Here is a 14,620-nt window from a genome sequence, read left to right on the forward strand (position 1 = left end):
CTGAGATACCCCACCGCCTGTATTTGCTATGTATGAACTTCCATCAAAGTTGGCAGGAGCTAATGCCCTTGAAGGAGAGAATGGTCCAAAGGTAAAAAGTAAGGAGAGGGAAGGAAGGAAAACTTCACACACTCCACTATCTTATGCTAAGTATACCGACCTCTTGTTTACCATCAATATGATGTTTCTAAAACTGGCTTATACGAATGTGGAAGAAATGCTGAAGATATTGCTGCAACATCTGAGGAGAGGCAAATGGCCAGACACACACTGCAATCTCTCTGCTCTGGGCTTCTATGCAGGGTGTGGAGGTATGCTTATTAAGGAAGAGAGAACAGAAGACAGAAGGGCTGTTTCCAGCTCCTTGTCTGAGGCTCTGGGAGAAAACCACCATTGGGGGGCCCCACCCCACCTAGTTAAGAAGGCAGAGTGGGGTGGTCCAAGGGTTTAGTTTAACTCCTCAGCTTTCCTCAACTCCCATGTGACATGGACCTGAGCTGAAAGTCACTTGTCATGGCACTCAGCTGGCAGGGGCCGGGTGACCCCTTGGTCAGAGGCCAGGGTAGACCACCTGAGTCAGGAGAAGGTGGAGGGCACGCAGAGCCTCAGTGGGGTCTACAGCCATCACGAGCCAAGGGGAAGCTAAGTCAGCAGTCCGTCACCACGACCCTTGTCAAGCCAACAAAGGACAGATCACAAATCAGTTCATCAACTGCAGATGCCAGCAGTGGCTGCCAACAAAATGCCCAGGGCTGGCAGGTCAACCACAGCTGGATGTTTGCCAGACCAGTCACTCTACACCTGGAATGGTAAAGATCTAGACGATGACAAGAATGCCAAGCCTTCACCAGGCTACCATGAGGTCAGTCATCAACTGAACAAACACTGAAAGGGGACACCTCTCCTGCCACAAACCATGATGCCAAGTTGGAGACGGAGTGTGTGTTCAAATAAGAGAAAGAGAGCACAATGAAGACAGCCTGGGCATTTTTACTTAAAAGAACTGCTTAAATTTTAGCTCAAACTGTTGAACAGAATTGGGTTAAATGAATTTCTTCACACTGCTCAGTGGGTGGGGCCTTACAAGGAAGGCCAGATCAGTTACAGACACGATAAATGACATTTTTTTCAGGGAGAGGAGGACAGCAGATCTCTGTATATACTAACAAGACTACTGGAACTAAATACAATACATTTCATTACACTAATTAGAAAAGTGACTATTCTCCAAATAGCGGTCACTGGTACACTGACTCAGCCAAATATTCATTGTGCTTATTCTTTATAAAGTCCTACAGTAGATACCATGGTGATAAAAAGTAAAATTAGAAATGGACTTTACCTTTATGATGAAAAAAGGAGGTAGAATACTCATTTAAAAAATTAAATATTTTTAAAATGGAGATAGGAAATGACAAATGTCTTAAGATACTGTGGAAATTTCAAGACAGTGGTTCTTCACATGGGATCAATGACTTTTGGAGTCCATTGACCCCGAGATGTGATGTGTCACAGAACCACATGTATGCACATTTTCTGGTGAGATGGTCTATCAGACAGTTTCACAAGCTTCTCCAAAGGGAGAGGTAAACAGGCAAAACTCTGCACTAAAAAAGGAAATTGTATTCCATTATAGTACACAGAGAAGATTGTGGAGGATATATCATTTGAAAGATAAGTAAAATCTGCAAAGTCTGGGGAGGCCATTCTAGGTTAAGGAAGAACAGCAGAATTGGAAATATTCTCTATGTTCCATTTTGTTCCATATGCTTTACATTACATACTTACAGTAAACCTCTTCTTTTTCTCTCTGTGTTCATCAGAGCTGGGAATGCTTACACTTGGACAGCTTTCCTTGTAGTCCATGGTATAATCCCTTTGAGTTTACTGCCTCAAAAGGACACCAAAAAGTGAGTCCGAAGAAATAGTCAGCAGAGGACAAACACAATTAGCTAATCCAAAACATAAAACCTCTTGAGGTAATGTTCAAATTCCATCATGCAACCTTAACCAACAGAAAAAAAAAAAAAAAAAAAAAAATTAGCAAAACGATTTTAAAATACCGTGATTTGCCATTCCTTGCTCACAGAACCCATTTTATGCTTATTCTGGCAGGAATTTGCTTTTGATCATAAGTCTCAGCCCAGGTGAGATACACAGTTTCTGTTATGTCCCTGTCAATAGCTAAGTCACAATCATTTACGTCCCATCTGCCTTCTTTTCTACTAAGAAACTCCGGGAGTTAATATACCATGGCTCATATGGACTAAGGGCTAACTCTCTACTAAAAGGACTCTAGTTTGATGGATTTAAGAGCAGGGTTTTTCAAAGGATGGTTTTCAAGTTTTTAGCATCAAGATGAACAGGTGAAGTTTGCTTCAGATTAGGAACCTGTATGGTAAGCTAATTATTTACCCCCCATTTTACAAGTGAGGAAACTGTCACACAGACAGGTTAAATGATTTGAACCCAGGCTGTCTAGCTCCAGGGTCCTGACTCTTACCCACTGTGCTAGGCTGCATTTTAACAACTATGGATAATTCTTATGCACTGGACCCCTGGTCAGAGATATTACAGTAGATCTTCATACAAAACAAATCCAATTATGCTAATATTATCATCCCACCCACGGACAAAGGGCTCAAGATGTCACACTGATGTCACCTTTGCTACACACAGCAGCCCACGGTCTCCACTGACACCAAATAATACCTTTTAAAGGGTTAGTCTGCCAGGTTCCCTCGGTGATTAATTTCAGGAAGTCACTCTGATCTAATAGTTGCAAATAAATTATATTCAAGTAATGATTTCAAATATCTATCAGCAGACATCGAATAATCAGGTATAACGAAATTTAACTGATTACAAAGGTGGTTCCTTTGAGATGATTCAAAGCCTACTTTGTTGGATTTGCCGCTGGAAATGCAGTCAGGAAGGATTTATATGCAGTTAAATTAGTTGTTAGAAAACATGGTCCCCTCCTAAGCTTAGGGTGCAGCATCTGTTATAAGTTAGAGTACCCTAAAACCCCACAAGAGCAGCTTCCCCCCACCCTCCACTAGACCAGGGCACCATCTTGACAAGAGCCTTGTCCTCCAGCACAGTGCTCTTCTGCTGAACAATCAGAGCACGTGGAACCCACAGCTCTGCAAAGGCAGATGAGCCCTGCCCAGGAGCCCCAGGACCCACATCAGCGCATGCTGCTCCATCCGCAGCAGACATGATGAGAGGGTGAAGGCTATGGTGCTACACTATCCACACCCGTCCCTTGAGAATGTGGGATCCAGGGGGTGGCCGGGCCTGCTGGTACTCTATTTACGTACGCGCTTGAAAGCCTACTGTGCCTTACCGTGCGTGGTCCGGAGGAGCAGAACTAAAGGAGAACATCACGCCTCAGGCCTTCCCTATGGAACGGACATTAAGATATGACATTAAGTGGCATCAGGAATAGACGAGGGAGAAAGACCTGGGGGGGGGGGGAGGATAAGTTGTCCACACAAGGTGCCCAGGGGACATCTCGGCCTACGTGGACAGCAGGCGGTTAAGTGTAGAGCCCAGCACTCAAGGGGCACACTCAAATCTGGGCCAGAGATACCAGTCTGGCAAGAGTGCTAAATGGTCCCCATTTGCCCTTCCAGACCCAACACCACTCTTCTCCACCCGCCACGGCCCAGAAGGCGGGCCTCTGTGGGCCTCACACTGAGGCAGCCTGCCTCCTGCCCTTGCCCTCTGGCTTCTGGTTGGGTTCATCCAACGCGAGGCGCTAGCACGAGATGGAAGGGTAGGAGAAGGTATTTAGTCCTCTTCCTCCCTTTCTAACAGGCAGCGCTTTCTCCTCCCAAGGCCACAGTCCCCACCAGGCGACCCCTCTCCCACAGCTACAGTTAAAGGCCTGGGAGTAGTACGGCTTCCAAACACCGTTAGAAGGGGTGCTTCACCACGCCCTGCTGCTGCTGCTTCTGTCACCTCTGCCCACGACAGCTTAGTAAATAGTCCCTTTGTTCGAGTCCCTTCAATTACTCAAGTGGGTCACGACTGATGCAGTAACTGCTACCAAGAATGACCCCAGGAAACAGACCCTCAAGAATGGGATGCATGTTTGACGCATCCTGATAACCTTCCTATAGAGGGAGGGGAGGGGAAACTGATAATCTGGCACATAGTGATACCAAGATCACTCAAATTCCCTGTCACAGGATGAAGTATAGGTGGTGAGCAAGGTGCTGTAAGTCCAAGTAGATGATGAAAATGTTGATTTCAAAGATTGTGACATGGGCTGCAGCTGCTTCTGATTGTCTTTGAGAATGTGCACAAAGCAAACAAATTGAAAGTTATGAATTCCCAAACAGATGAGTGGAAAATCTATGGCTGTTATAAAGGAGTCCTTTTTTTCTAATAGCTGCTAATCTGATAGGACTAAGGATCAAGCCACAGTCTGATGACAAGGGCTGCAGAACCAATTAAACATGCAACCCTGCAAAGTCAAATGATCCTAAATCATGGATGCAGGCACTCGGGCAGATACAAATGAGGCTAGGAATGTTGAACTCCACATTCAGCTGAACATGTCTGCTGAAAGCAGCAATTTACAGCCCTCTGAGAAGACCCAGCCTCCTAACCCACCTTCCATAAAACCCTTTCAAGTTGTTTCACAAGGGGATGCCACTTCTCTTCACCACCTACTCCCACTAACCCCTCATGGCCTCCTAATGGGAATTAAGATGCCAAAAGAGCCCAGAAAGAAGTTCAAAGCCTACTAAGAAGAGACTATCTTCACACCAAAAAATCTGCAGAATCTCAACAATTAAACCAGGAGTTTGAGGAGCACATATAGGAGTACATTCACAGGATGTTAGACCAAGGAGGACTAAATATAAGATTACTGTGGCCCTACACACAGCCACAGATGTATCCCACCAAGCTTTCTCCAGACCTTACCTAAGAGGTACCAGCAGCCATTCACAAGGGTGACTGTCCACTGGGGAAAGAGAAATGCGTAGTCTTTCCAAGGGTTACCGGACACTAGCTCTGAACTGACACTAACCCCAGCAGACCGAAAACGTGGTCCACCAGTCAGAGCACCCATCTCACTCCAGAGAGGAGGTGAGAGATAAAGTCAACCCTGGTATCTCATGGTGGGTCCAATGGGAGCACAGGCCCATCCTGCGGTTATTTCCCTAGTCCTAGAATTTTAGTGGAAATAGATACACTTAGTAACTGGCCAAATCCCTGCATTGATTCCCTGTTCTGTCATAAAAGCCATTAGGGAAGACAGGGCCGTGAAGAAGCCCTTGGAACTCTCCCCCGTTTCCCCACAAAGAAAGCAAACCAATAACTATACCCCATCCCTGGAGAATCTCACAAACCAGTACCACTATCAAACATTTGAAGGATGCAGGGGTGTTGGTTCCTATTACATCCCCGTTTGACATGCCTGTTTACCTAAACCAAAGCCAAAAGACCTTAGAGCATGACTATGGATCACTACAAATTTAATCAGATGGTGATGCCAATCACGCCTGCAATTCCAGATGGGATATTTTTGCTGGAGAAAATAAGCATAACCCCTGACATCTGGTAAGCAGCTACTGACCTGGCAGAGGGTAAGGGGAACGTAAAATAAGTACTAGAAGAAAAAAGGAATGATTATCAACTTGAGCCAAAAGATTAGCTACAGACGCAAGAGACTACAGCAGCTTTGTTTTAGTTTTTTTCTGTTACGTTACACAAAGCAGTGCCTCCATGTGGGAGCACGAATGAACTGGCTGCAGTGACTAGAGGACCTTGCGTTTCCCCTGAGTTAGGAACAGGAGCTTTACGCCCAAAGTGTGAGTGAATACTAATGGACAGAAAGAGGAAAACTGCGCTGGATATTCTCTATTTTTCTTTTCAGATCCATCTCCACCCTGCTCCACACCCCAGGGCACCAACCTCCAAAGCCTGCACCCCACAGGCTCCCTTGCCCTCTAGCTGCTGGCTGATTTCATCCAGAGAGGCACTGGCAGGACATGGGGTGGAAAGAAAGGGATCAGGAAACATAATTCCTCACCCTGCTCCCTCCTGGGCAGGCTGCTGCTTGGCAGTTGCTGCGTTCCTCTCTGTAAGGCCAAAGCTTCTGTCAGGAGATCCTTTCTCCTATGACTACAAATTGTACAAATGTACAGTTCTCTACCTCGGGTCCTTGGACACGTTTAAATTCTCTGAGCCTTAGTTTCCTATCTAGGAAGTGAAGCTAGCAACACTTCATATGGTTGTTTTAAGGATTCGAGATGAGTGTAAAAAACCCAGCACTGCACAGGCAGTCAATAAACTGAATCAAATACATAACAACTTGTTTCAAATTTGTTTTTATTCCTTCATTCAACAAACACTTACTAAAACTTTCATTATGCATTAAGCAACAGAAAGACAAAGATAAAATTCTACTTGCAAGGAACTTACCTAATGGGGTTGAATGATAAGCAATATAGAACTTTCAATAGTTGGCTAAGTATGATTTTAGATGTATGCATGGTACCCTCTGAGAGCACAGAAAAGGGACACAGATGCAGACTGTCATGTATCCTCAGTCTCGCTAAAAATAAAGCCAAGCAGGTATGGGAGCAGAAGTTTGAAAGATATCACACTTGTTTGCCTCAATTTTCTCTGGAAAAAGGAGCTAAAGTCATAGGTTGGAAATGAATATACTGCTGTGAAGAAAAACGTAGAGAGATTAAATCACTTGCCCTAGCTAGTATCCAGCAAATAGGCGATAGAGCTAGGGTTCAAATCAAATCTGTTCAACTCCAAAATCTGTATGTATTAGTTTGCTATACCACACTGTCTCTCCTTAAGAAAGATTTTCCTTTCCTTCAAACTAAATCAAACCGGCAACCTAACAATATTTAACATTTAGTGGCTAAGCAAGATTATAAATCAGACTGTGCTTTACTTGTATTAATCTCATTGCTCCTCACAACAGCCCCACTGAGAGGAAACGTAGGAGAAAATGAAGCATAAAAAGATGAAGTAACCCACTCCAGGTGGTGCAGTCAGGATTTGAACCAGCAGTGGTCCGACTTTAGGACCTTTATCCATTATACCACACTGCCTCTCCAACATATATATGCTCTAAAGAGTCCTCTGGAAAGCAATGAAGAAGGTTCATAGATGTATTTTTAAGTGGTCAGAAGTAAAATTTTGAAAAAGCAACCCTATTACTGTAAATTTAAGATATATTTATTCAGTAAAACTGAAGCAATTAAAATTCTGCAAAATCATCCAGTGGCCAGGCAGCCCCATAAAACAGAATGAGAAGAGGACTGATACAAGAATCCCACACTAAGAAAGAACAAAAAGCTGTGTTCACGTGGGAATAAAAGTTGGGACTTTTGGGTAGGTTAATAGGTATGCAGGGCTTTTCAAAGAGGAACCAGAAAAGAATTTGCCTTCACTCTGCTGGAGAGTCACAAGATAATCTTGTAGATTGGTTCCCAGGAGCAGCTGGCTTGCCTAGGGGTAGATCACATGGCTCGAAGGAGACGTAGTTCAGATACTAACCCAGAAAGGAAGAACTAACCTTAACATCCAGCTAATGAATTAACTCAGACAAGTCCAACATAACAAAAAGAAGTGGGTCAGATGAGAATAGAACTTTCAGAAGCCAGCTGGATCTTAGGAGTGAAGAGTGCTTAGCAAAGATAATGTAACGGCTAGTAAATACTGTATTTATAGTGGTTCTCGACAAGGGAACATTTGGGAATGCCCAGAGACATTTTTGGTTGTCACAGCTTGGGGGGCTGCTAGTGGCTACCTGTCAAGGACGATGCTAACTAAGCATCCTACAATGCACAGGACGATCCCTACAACAGAAACTTACCTGGCTCAAAACGTCAATACTGCTGAGGCTGAGAAACCAACATTTACTGAGTACTAACACCAGGCACTGTTTTATGTGTTCACATCTAACACATCACTTACTCCTCACAGAAGTGTCATTATTCCCATTTTACAGATGAAGAAACCTAGGCTATCAGCTCCACATCCTCACACAGCTTTGGGTGGCAGTACTGTGAAGTGAACACGGCTCTGACCCAAGAGCCCAGTGTGAACATGCTGCCTCTCAGTTTCCTATGGTACTGCTGCACACACCCCCTTCTTCTAAATCACCTCTGGAGAAACAAGAGATGAAGGGAAGGGAGCATCAAGTGTCCATCAGCAATTGGGTTATAGAAAGAGAGCCACGCATAGGAAAAGCAGCTTCCAACTCGGCCACCAGGAGGGGTCAGTGCAGCACAGATAGTGTCAGGAGTGCTGCTGAAGACATCACCCATCAACATCTAACCAACAGCTTAGGACAGAGCAGGCTCTGGGGTGGGGGTGGGGGGGTGTCCCATCACAAGGACGATCAAGGGCTAAACTATGAAATAAAGACAATACAAAAAGGGATGCTACCACAGGATTTTTTAAAGCATTAATAGATTTATTTTTTTAATTTGGGGCCTGTAAAAAGTAGAAATATGAAAAAAAAAGATGAAATTTCATGATAGAAAACTGGCCAAATTCATGTCATATTAAAATTTTTTTGATAAATACTGATTAAAATAGATGGATATTAGTTAAGGATTTCTTTTTTTTTTTAAAGCATTTTCCCCTTCATCACCATGCCCATCTTTTTGTCCATTGTATGCAATTATTGTCCTGGATCTTGTCCACCTTTGTTTCAGACAGCCAAAAAAAAAAAAATGTTCATAAGAAAGTCAAAAGATTCTTCTGCTTTTCCCTCTAAAATATAAGCAGACACATTCTTAACTCCATTTCCTTCACAATCATGAAGACTGTTTGGTACTGACTAGTGGACCCTACCCAAATTACAAGGTAGATACATTTATACCTATCAGTATCCACTCAACTAATATGGCAGAGAAGGGTCAGTGATTCACATCAAAGCACAAAGGGAAATTAAGAACAATCCTGTTCCAAAAGGAAGGAGCAGGCCTGGAAGAGCTACAGGTTTTCTTCAGCCAGGGGGACAGCACTGGATGCTGTGTGTTTGGAAACAAGGATCCAGAGGGAGCCGACAGAGACAGTTGAGGAAGAGACAAAAGAAAATCTGTGCACAGACTTTGGACATGGCATGGGGACTGGTATGAGAAATGGGAGATGGGGACTGACCCAGAGAATAAGAAAAAGAATTGGGGGTGGGATGAGGGCAGGAATTATTCCCTGGGAGGGTACAGGTCAAGCACATAGGTTTCATTTTAAACTATATTAAAAGCACATTCCCAGGACACTCTTACCCCAAGCTAACTGGTTACTTTATTGAAAGTTTACTGTAACAGTATATAATCTGTATCTGTTTATTTCCCCCTCACAGAATACCAGCTCCAAATATATCTGAAATGTTTCAAGAGAAACAAAGCACATCTTTGTCACATCTGTAAATTAAGTTCATTGCAGAAGAGCCGAAAATTCTATTCTAACAGGATCTGCCAATGGAAGATACATAGTAACCTTCCCACACATATCACATGATGAATCAGTTACAACTTTTCCTGTTTTCCTTCCTTACTCCTATATCCTTTCTCTAATTCCCACCCTACCCCCTCTCTGATTTCTCTCTCATTCTGTAATCACAAAGCAGTCCAGTTTTTCGTAGGTTTATTGCATCTCTGACTTGAGACATCTTTTATTTATCCTAATTCTCGATAAAGAAAAGTGATATAAGAATCAGAAATAAAATCTGTGCAAAATATCCAATGGGGAGACACAATACAGAATAGTCTGCACCCAAACAATTGGATAGGACTGTTCCAGAATCTGGACAAAAGTTATGAGTCTGTTGGTTTTCTGAAACTGGCTGCATTTTATTAAAGACATTTGAGGAAGGGACTGAGTGAGGAGGTGGAAGTAACTGCTGACAGTCCTTTGTTCTCCAATACTAAAATCAAAACTGCCAGGAGAAACAGGAAGGTCTTAAACTTACCGCAACTAACATGCCCCTCTGCTGGTTCCAGAACAACAGGGCAAGGGTGTAACTGCAGCAGCAATGCTCTGCTCTACCCTCCTTGGCCTCCCAAGGTCACCATCTTGGGTTCGCCATCACCAGAACGCCTGCCCTACTTCCGGCTTCCCAAGCTTTTCCACTGAGAGGCACACTACCACGCAGAACACTTGCAAGGATGATTCCCTGGGGGATTGTGACCACTGGCAGAGAGATGGGTGGATGGTTGACTACACGAGGCAAAAGAAAAGTGAAGGCGGGATTCACATGGAACCACCAGTGGCAAAATGCTGCAGGCCACAGGAAGCCTAGGGTAAAGCTGCTTCTGACTGGGGAGGCTGGGAGAATTCAGATTGAGGAGGCATTAAAAAATCCAAAACACAAAAACCTAACCAAAAAAAACCCCACCAAAAAAACAATCACCATCACATTGCACAGAGTCTCTTGGGAGCACCTCCAACCTGGGATCTCTGCTCTGTTCTAACCCCCTTCCAATCCATTCTTCCCACAGCAGACACAGTGATTTTTTTAAATCACTGTACATCTGATAATTTCACGCCTTTGCTTAAGCTCTTTCCAGAATCATCAATTTCTCCCCCTTTACTAGATCAATTCATTACTATACATACTAATATGCTATAATATCTTAATAAAATTCTCCCTAAAAATACAGATTGATTTATTTAACAGATACTTACACAGTGCTTACCATGTACTACAGATATGTAATTAGTCTATGCCCCAACTTTCATTATTTACATGAATGATCCTATCTGATAACACCCTTAACTAAGGCGTTTTATAAGCAAGGAAAACTCAGGGTAAACACAGGTGTATAACAGGGTGATATGTATAACAGTGTGATAAAGGATACTTTACTTCAAAGCAAATATTTGCTTTCAAGATTCTTCTGACAGTAAAACTTCACTGGTTAGCACATTAGAAGAAATTTCCCAAAGGACAAAATTTACAACCAATTACAAATTCAAATTATCATACACTTTAAATATAAGCTGTAGTATGTTAAAATCCTGACCTTACGTTAGTTGTTGTCAGTAAAGATAATACGCAGAATTTTACCTTAAAGTTTTAACATTTCAAAAATTAGGACTTAATCAAATATGGGTGGAAGATCTAAATAGACATCTCTCCAAAGAAGACATACAGATGGCCAAAAAGCACATGAAAAGATGTTCAACATCACTAATTATTAGAGAAATGTAAATCAAAGCTACAATGAGGTATCACATTACACCGGTCAGAATGTCCATCATCAAAAAATCTACAAACAATAAATGCTGGGGAGGGTGTGGAGAAAAGGGAACCCTCCTACACCGTTGGTGGGAATGTAAATTGGTACAACCATTATGGAGAACAGAACGGAGGTTCCTTAAAAAACTAAATGCAGAACTATCATATGATCCAGCAATCCCACTCCTGGGCATATATCTGGAGAAAACCGTAATTCGAAAAGATACACACACCCCAATGTTCACTGCAGCACTATTTACAATAGCCAAGACATGGAAGCAACCTAAATGTCCATCAAGAGAGGAGTGGATAAAGAAGATGTGGTAAATTTATACAAAGGAATATTACTCAGCCATAAAAAAAGAATGAAATAATGCCATTTGCAGCAACACGGATGGACCCAGAGATTGTTATACTGAGTGAAGTAAGTCAGACACAGACAAATACATGATATTGCTTACATGTGGAATCTAAAAATGGTACAAATGAACTTACATACAAAACAGAAATAGAGTCACAGATGTAGAAAACAAGCCTATGGCTACGAGCGGGGAAAGAGAGGGGGGATAAATTGAGAGACTGAGGTTGATATATACACAGTACTATATATAAAATTGATAACTAATAAGTACCTACAGGGAACTCTACTCATTACCCTGTAATGACCTATATGGGAAAATAATCTGTAAGAGTGGATATATATATATGTATAACTGATTCACTTTGCTGTACACCTGAAACTAACACAACATTGTACATTAACTATACTCCAATAAAAATTATTTTTTAAAACCCACAAAAATTAGGACTTATATACATATATTTTTTCCCTACCAACTCTTTCCGGTCAGAAACTGCAGATTCATCCCAGGAATGGTAAAATAAATTTAGATGATACTTGTAAGAAAATAAATTAGGCTAATGGGTGCCCTAGAATGGGAAAACCCCAGTTGAGGTTTGGGAGGCAAGAGAGAAGAAAAGAGAGAATTAAATTGCAGAAGTGTCTACACAAGTTCCTGAAACAAGTTTTAATCTATTAGAAAAAAATCACAAGTAAAATAAAAGCATTCACTCAACTGGAATATGTGCAAGGGTATGTTTATAATGAAATGAAGCAAAATATATTAAACCAAATGCTGATAGAAGACTTAATAAAACTGAAAGCTTCAACAAGAGACAAATTCAAGCATCTTATATCTATCACCTTTCTCTGAAGAGTTAAAAGCTTCTGGCATATATCTTCTCCATATATCCAGAAAATAAATGACAAAAGAAGTACAAACATTTTATTAAACAATGAAGGGAAAGAAGGTAAACTATTCTCCACAGATCAGAAAAAGGAAGAGAATGTTCAGTCTTACCAGCTCAGAAAACAAAGGGAGACAGTATTATTCGTGCATAGAGATGCAGAAAGAAAATAAAGCTTAGGAATAATTCCTCACAAGAAAACCCAAAGCTGCAGATGGCGCCATGAAGTCTGTCTTGTCCTAATGGTTTTCTGAGTGAGTTTATGTATTTTTTTTAATTAATTAATTAATTTATTTTTTGGCTGCGTTGGGTCTTTGTTGCTGCGCCCGGGCTTTCTCTAGTTGTGGCAAGCGGGGGCTACTCTTTGTTGCGGTGCGCAGGCTTCTCATAGCAGTGGCTTCTCTTGTTGCGGAGCGCAGGCTTCTCATAGCAGTGGCTTCTCTTGTTGCGGAGCGCAGGCTTCTCATAGCAGTGGCTTCTCTTGTTGCGGAGCACGGGCTCTAGGCGTGCAGCCTTCAGCAGTTGTAGCTCGCGGGCTGTAGAGCACAGGCTCAGTAGTTGTGGCCCACGGGCTTAGTTGCTCCGCAGCATGTGGGATCTTCCCGAACCAGAGCTCGAACCCGTGTCCCCTGCATTGGCAGGCGGATTCTTAACCACTGTGCCACCAGGGAAGCCCTGTGTATTTTTTTTAAACTTGTGCCTGCCCACCTTCGTGGATGTTGGGTTTGTTGCTCTCCCTATACTTACTCCCTTCTAAAATCCAGACCTCAGTAACTTCATTGGAATCTTTTTAGGACTGAATTTCACCTGCCTTCTTCCTGAAGTGCCCATATTGTAGAAATGATGGTTGAGGCTCAATATTTAACGACTTAAAGACCCATTAAGGAGAAGTTTAAGTTCACTTTTATTTAAAAAACAGATAAGTGGGTGCATATCTTATTTTTCCTCAAAACAGTAACTGGAATTTGTGTGTGCATGTTTTCTGTCCTCCAGAAGCTTATATGTAGCAAAAAAGAAAAGACAAATGCCCAAAGAATTCACAGTAGAGTGTGATAAATTCTTAAAAAGGCATGAAAAGTCACTAGAATTCATAGGAAGGAAATACCACAGCCAACTGAACCTATCTAGGTATTTGGGGTAGTGGTAACATGTAAGGGAGGTTTTGAAGCCTGGACACTCAAAAACAGAAAGAGCAGCAAAAGTTCTCGGTACAAACAGGTTAACAGTCATTAGTCCAATTTGTCTGAATTCCTGCCTACCTGGGGGAAGAGATGGACTCATTAATAAAAAGAGAAAGAGAAACTGTCATGAAGCAACCTTGGGATTTTACAGGGTATTACCATGAAAGCCTTATTTTACTTTCACATTTACAAGCATAAGTTGGAAATCACTTTTCTTATATACAGGAGATAGAGACTGGAAAAGTGGATTTGCGATCATGTTGCAGAGAACTCTGAATGCCAGCCTTCTCGCTCTGGATTTCATTCTGCAGATGAGAATGTGAAGGCAAACGAAAAGGGAGCTGGTAGAGCTGTAGGTGTAGAGGAGGAAATGAAATGGAGGAGTGCTTGAAGAAATGGGAACTTGGAAACAACTGGAATGGCAGGTTTGCAAAAAACTGACACAAGTCAGTAGCTATTTGCACACGGAGTGACAGGTAGAAGGAGGACTTAACGTTGCCTCAAGGTTTTATTCCTGGGTAACAGGAGAAATAACCAGAAATGGGGAGAGGGTGGAGCAGGGCAAAATGAATTGTGAATTGGCTTAAGTACTTACTAGCCCTAGTTGGAAATGTCTGCATGTGACACACTCTGGTGCCAGGCAGTTTCCAGACACTTAGGGTACAGCAGTGAACACAACAGGCAAGCACCCTGCCCCCGTGGAACTTACCATCTAGTGGCAGACAAGAGATAATAGACAAAAAGATAAATAGACAAATACATATTATAGGAAGGGTAGGGTTGTATGGCATTTTAAATAGGAGGGTCAGACTGAGATAGTAACATCTGAACAAACACCTACAGGTGAGGGAGCGGCCTCTAAAAGGGGCCAGGGAAGAGACAGCAACTAACAGACCAATATCCTATTTCCTTGGGCTAGCATTCCGTGCCTATCTTACCCAATCAAGAAAACTTCACA

The 14,620-nt window shown here is 42.4% G+C and overlaps 1 protein-coding gene across 17 annotated transcripts in view; it reads right to left on the reverse strand.

Moving 5' to 3' along the window:
* LOC118883373 (serine/threonine-protein kinase Sgk3) overlaps positions 1 to 14,620 on the reverse strand; it is a 155,139-nt gene that overhangs the window by 49,505 nt on the left and 91,014 nt on the right. For 3 of the 17 annotated variants that reach the window (XM_036830098.1, XM_036830096.1, XM_036830093.1), the window contains exon 2: positions 1,789 to 2,005. The exons of 7 other annotated variants lie outside the window; for them this stretch is intronic. In XM_036830098.1, the coding sequence (XP_036685993.1) occupies positions 1,789 to 1,866 (78 nt within the window). In that variant the 5' untranslated portion in view covers positions 1,867 to 2,005. Of the gene's footprint in view, positions 1 to 1,788; positions 2,006 to 2,712; positions 2,754 to 3,349; positions 3,405 to 14,620 lie in introns of those variants that run through there. 7 more of the 17 variants (XM_036830100.1, XM_036830102.1, XM_036830099.1 and 4 more) reach the window with 4 other exon arrangements.

This window comes from Balaenoptera musculus, chromosome 17 (assembly GCF_009873245.2).
Source record: "Balaenoptera musculus isolate JJ_BM4_2016_0621 chromosome 17, mBalMus1.pri.v3, whole genome shotgun sequence".
Lineage (NCBI taxonomy): Eukaryota > Metazoa > Chordata > Mammalia > Artiodactyla > Balaenopteridae > Balaenoptera > Balaenoptera musculus.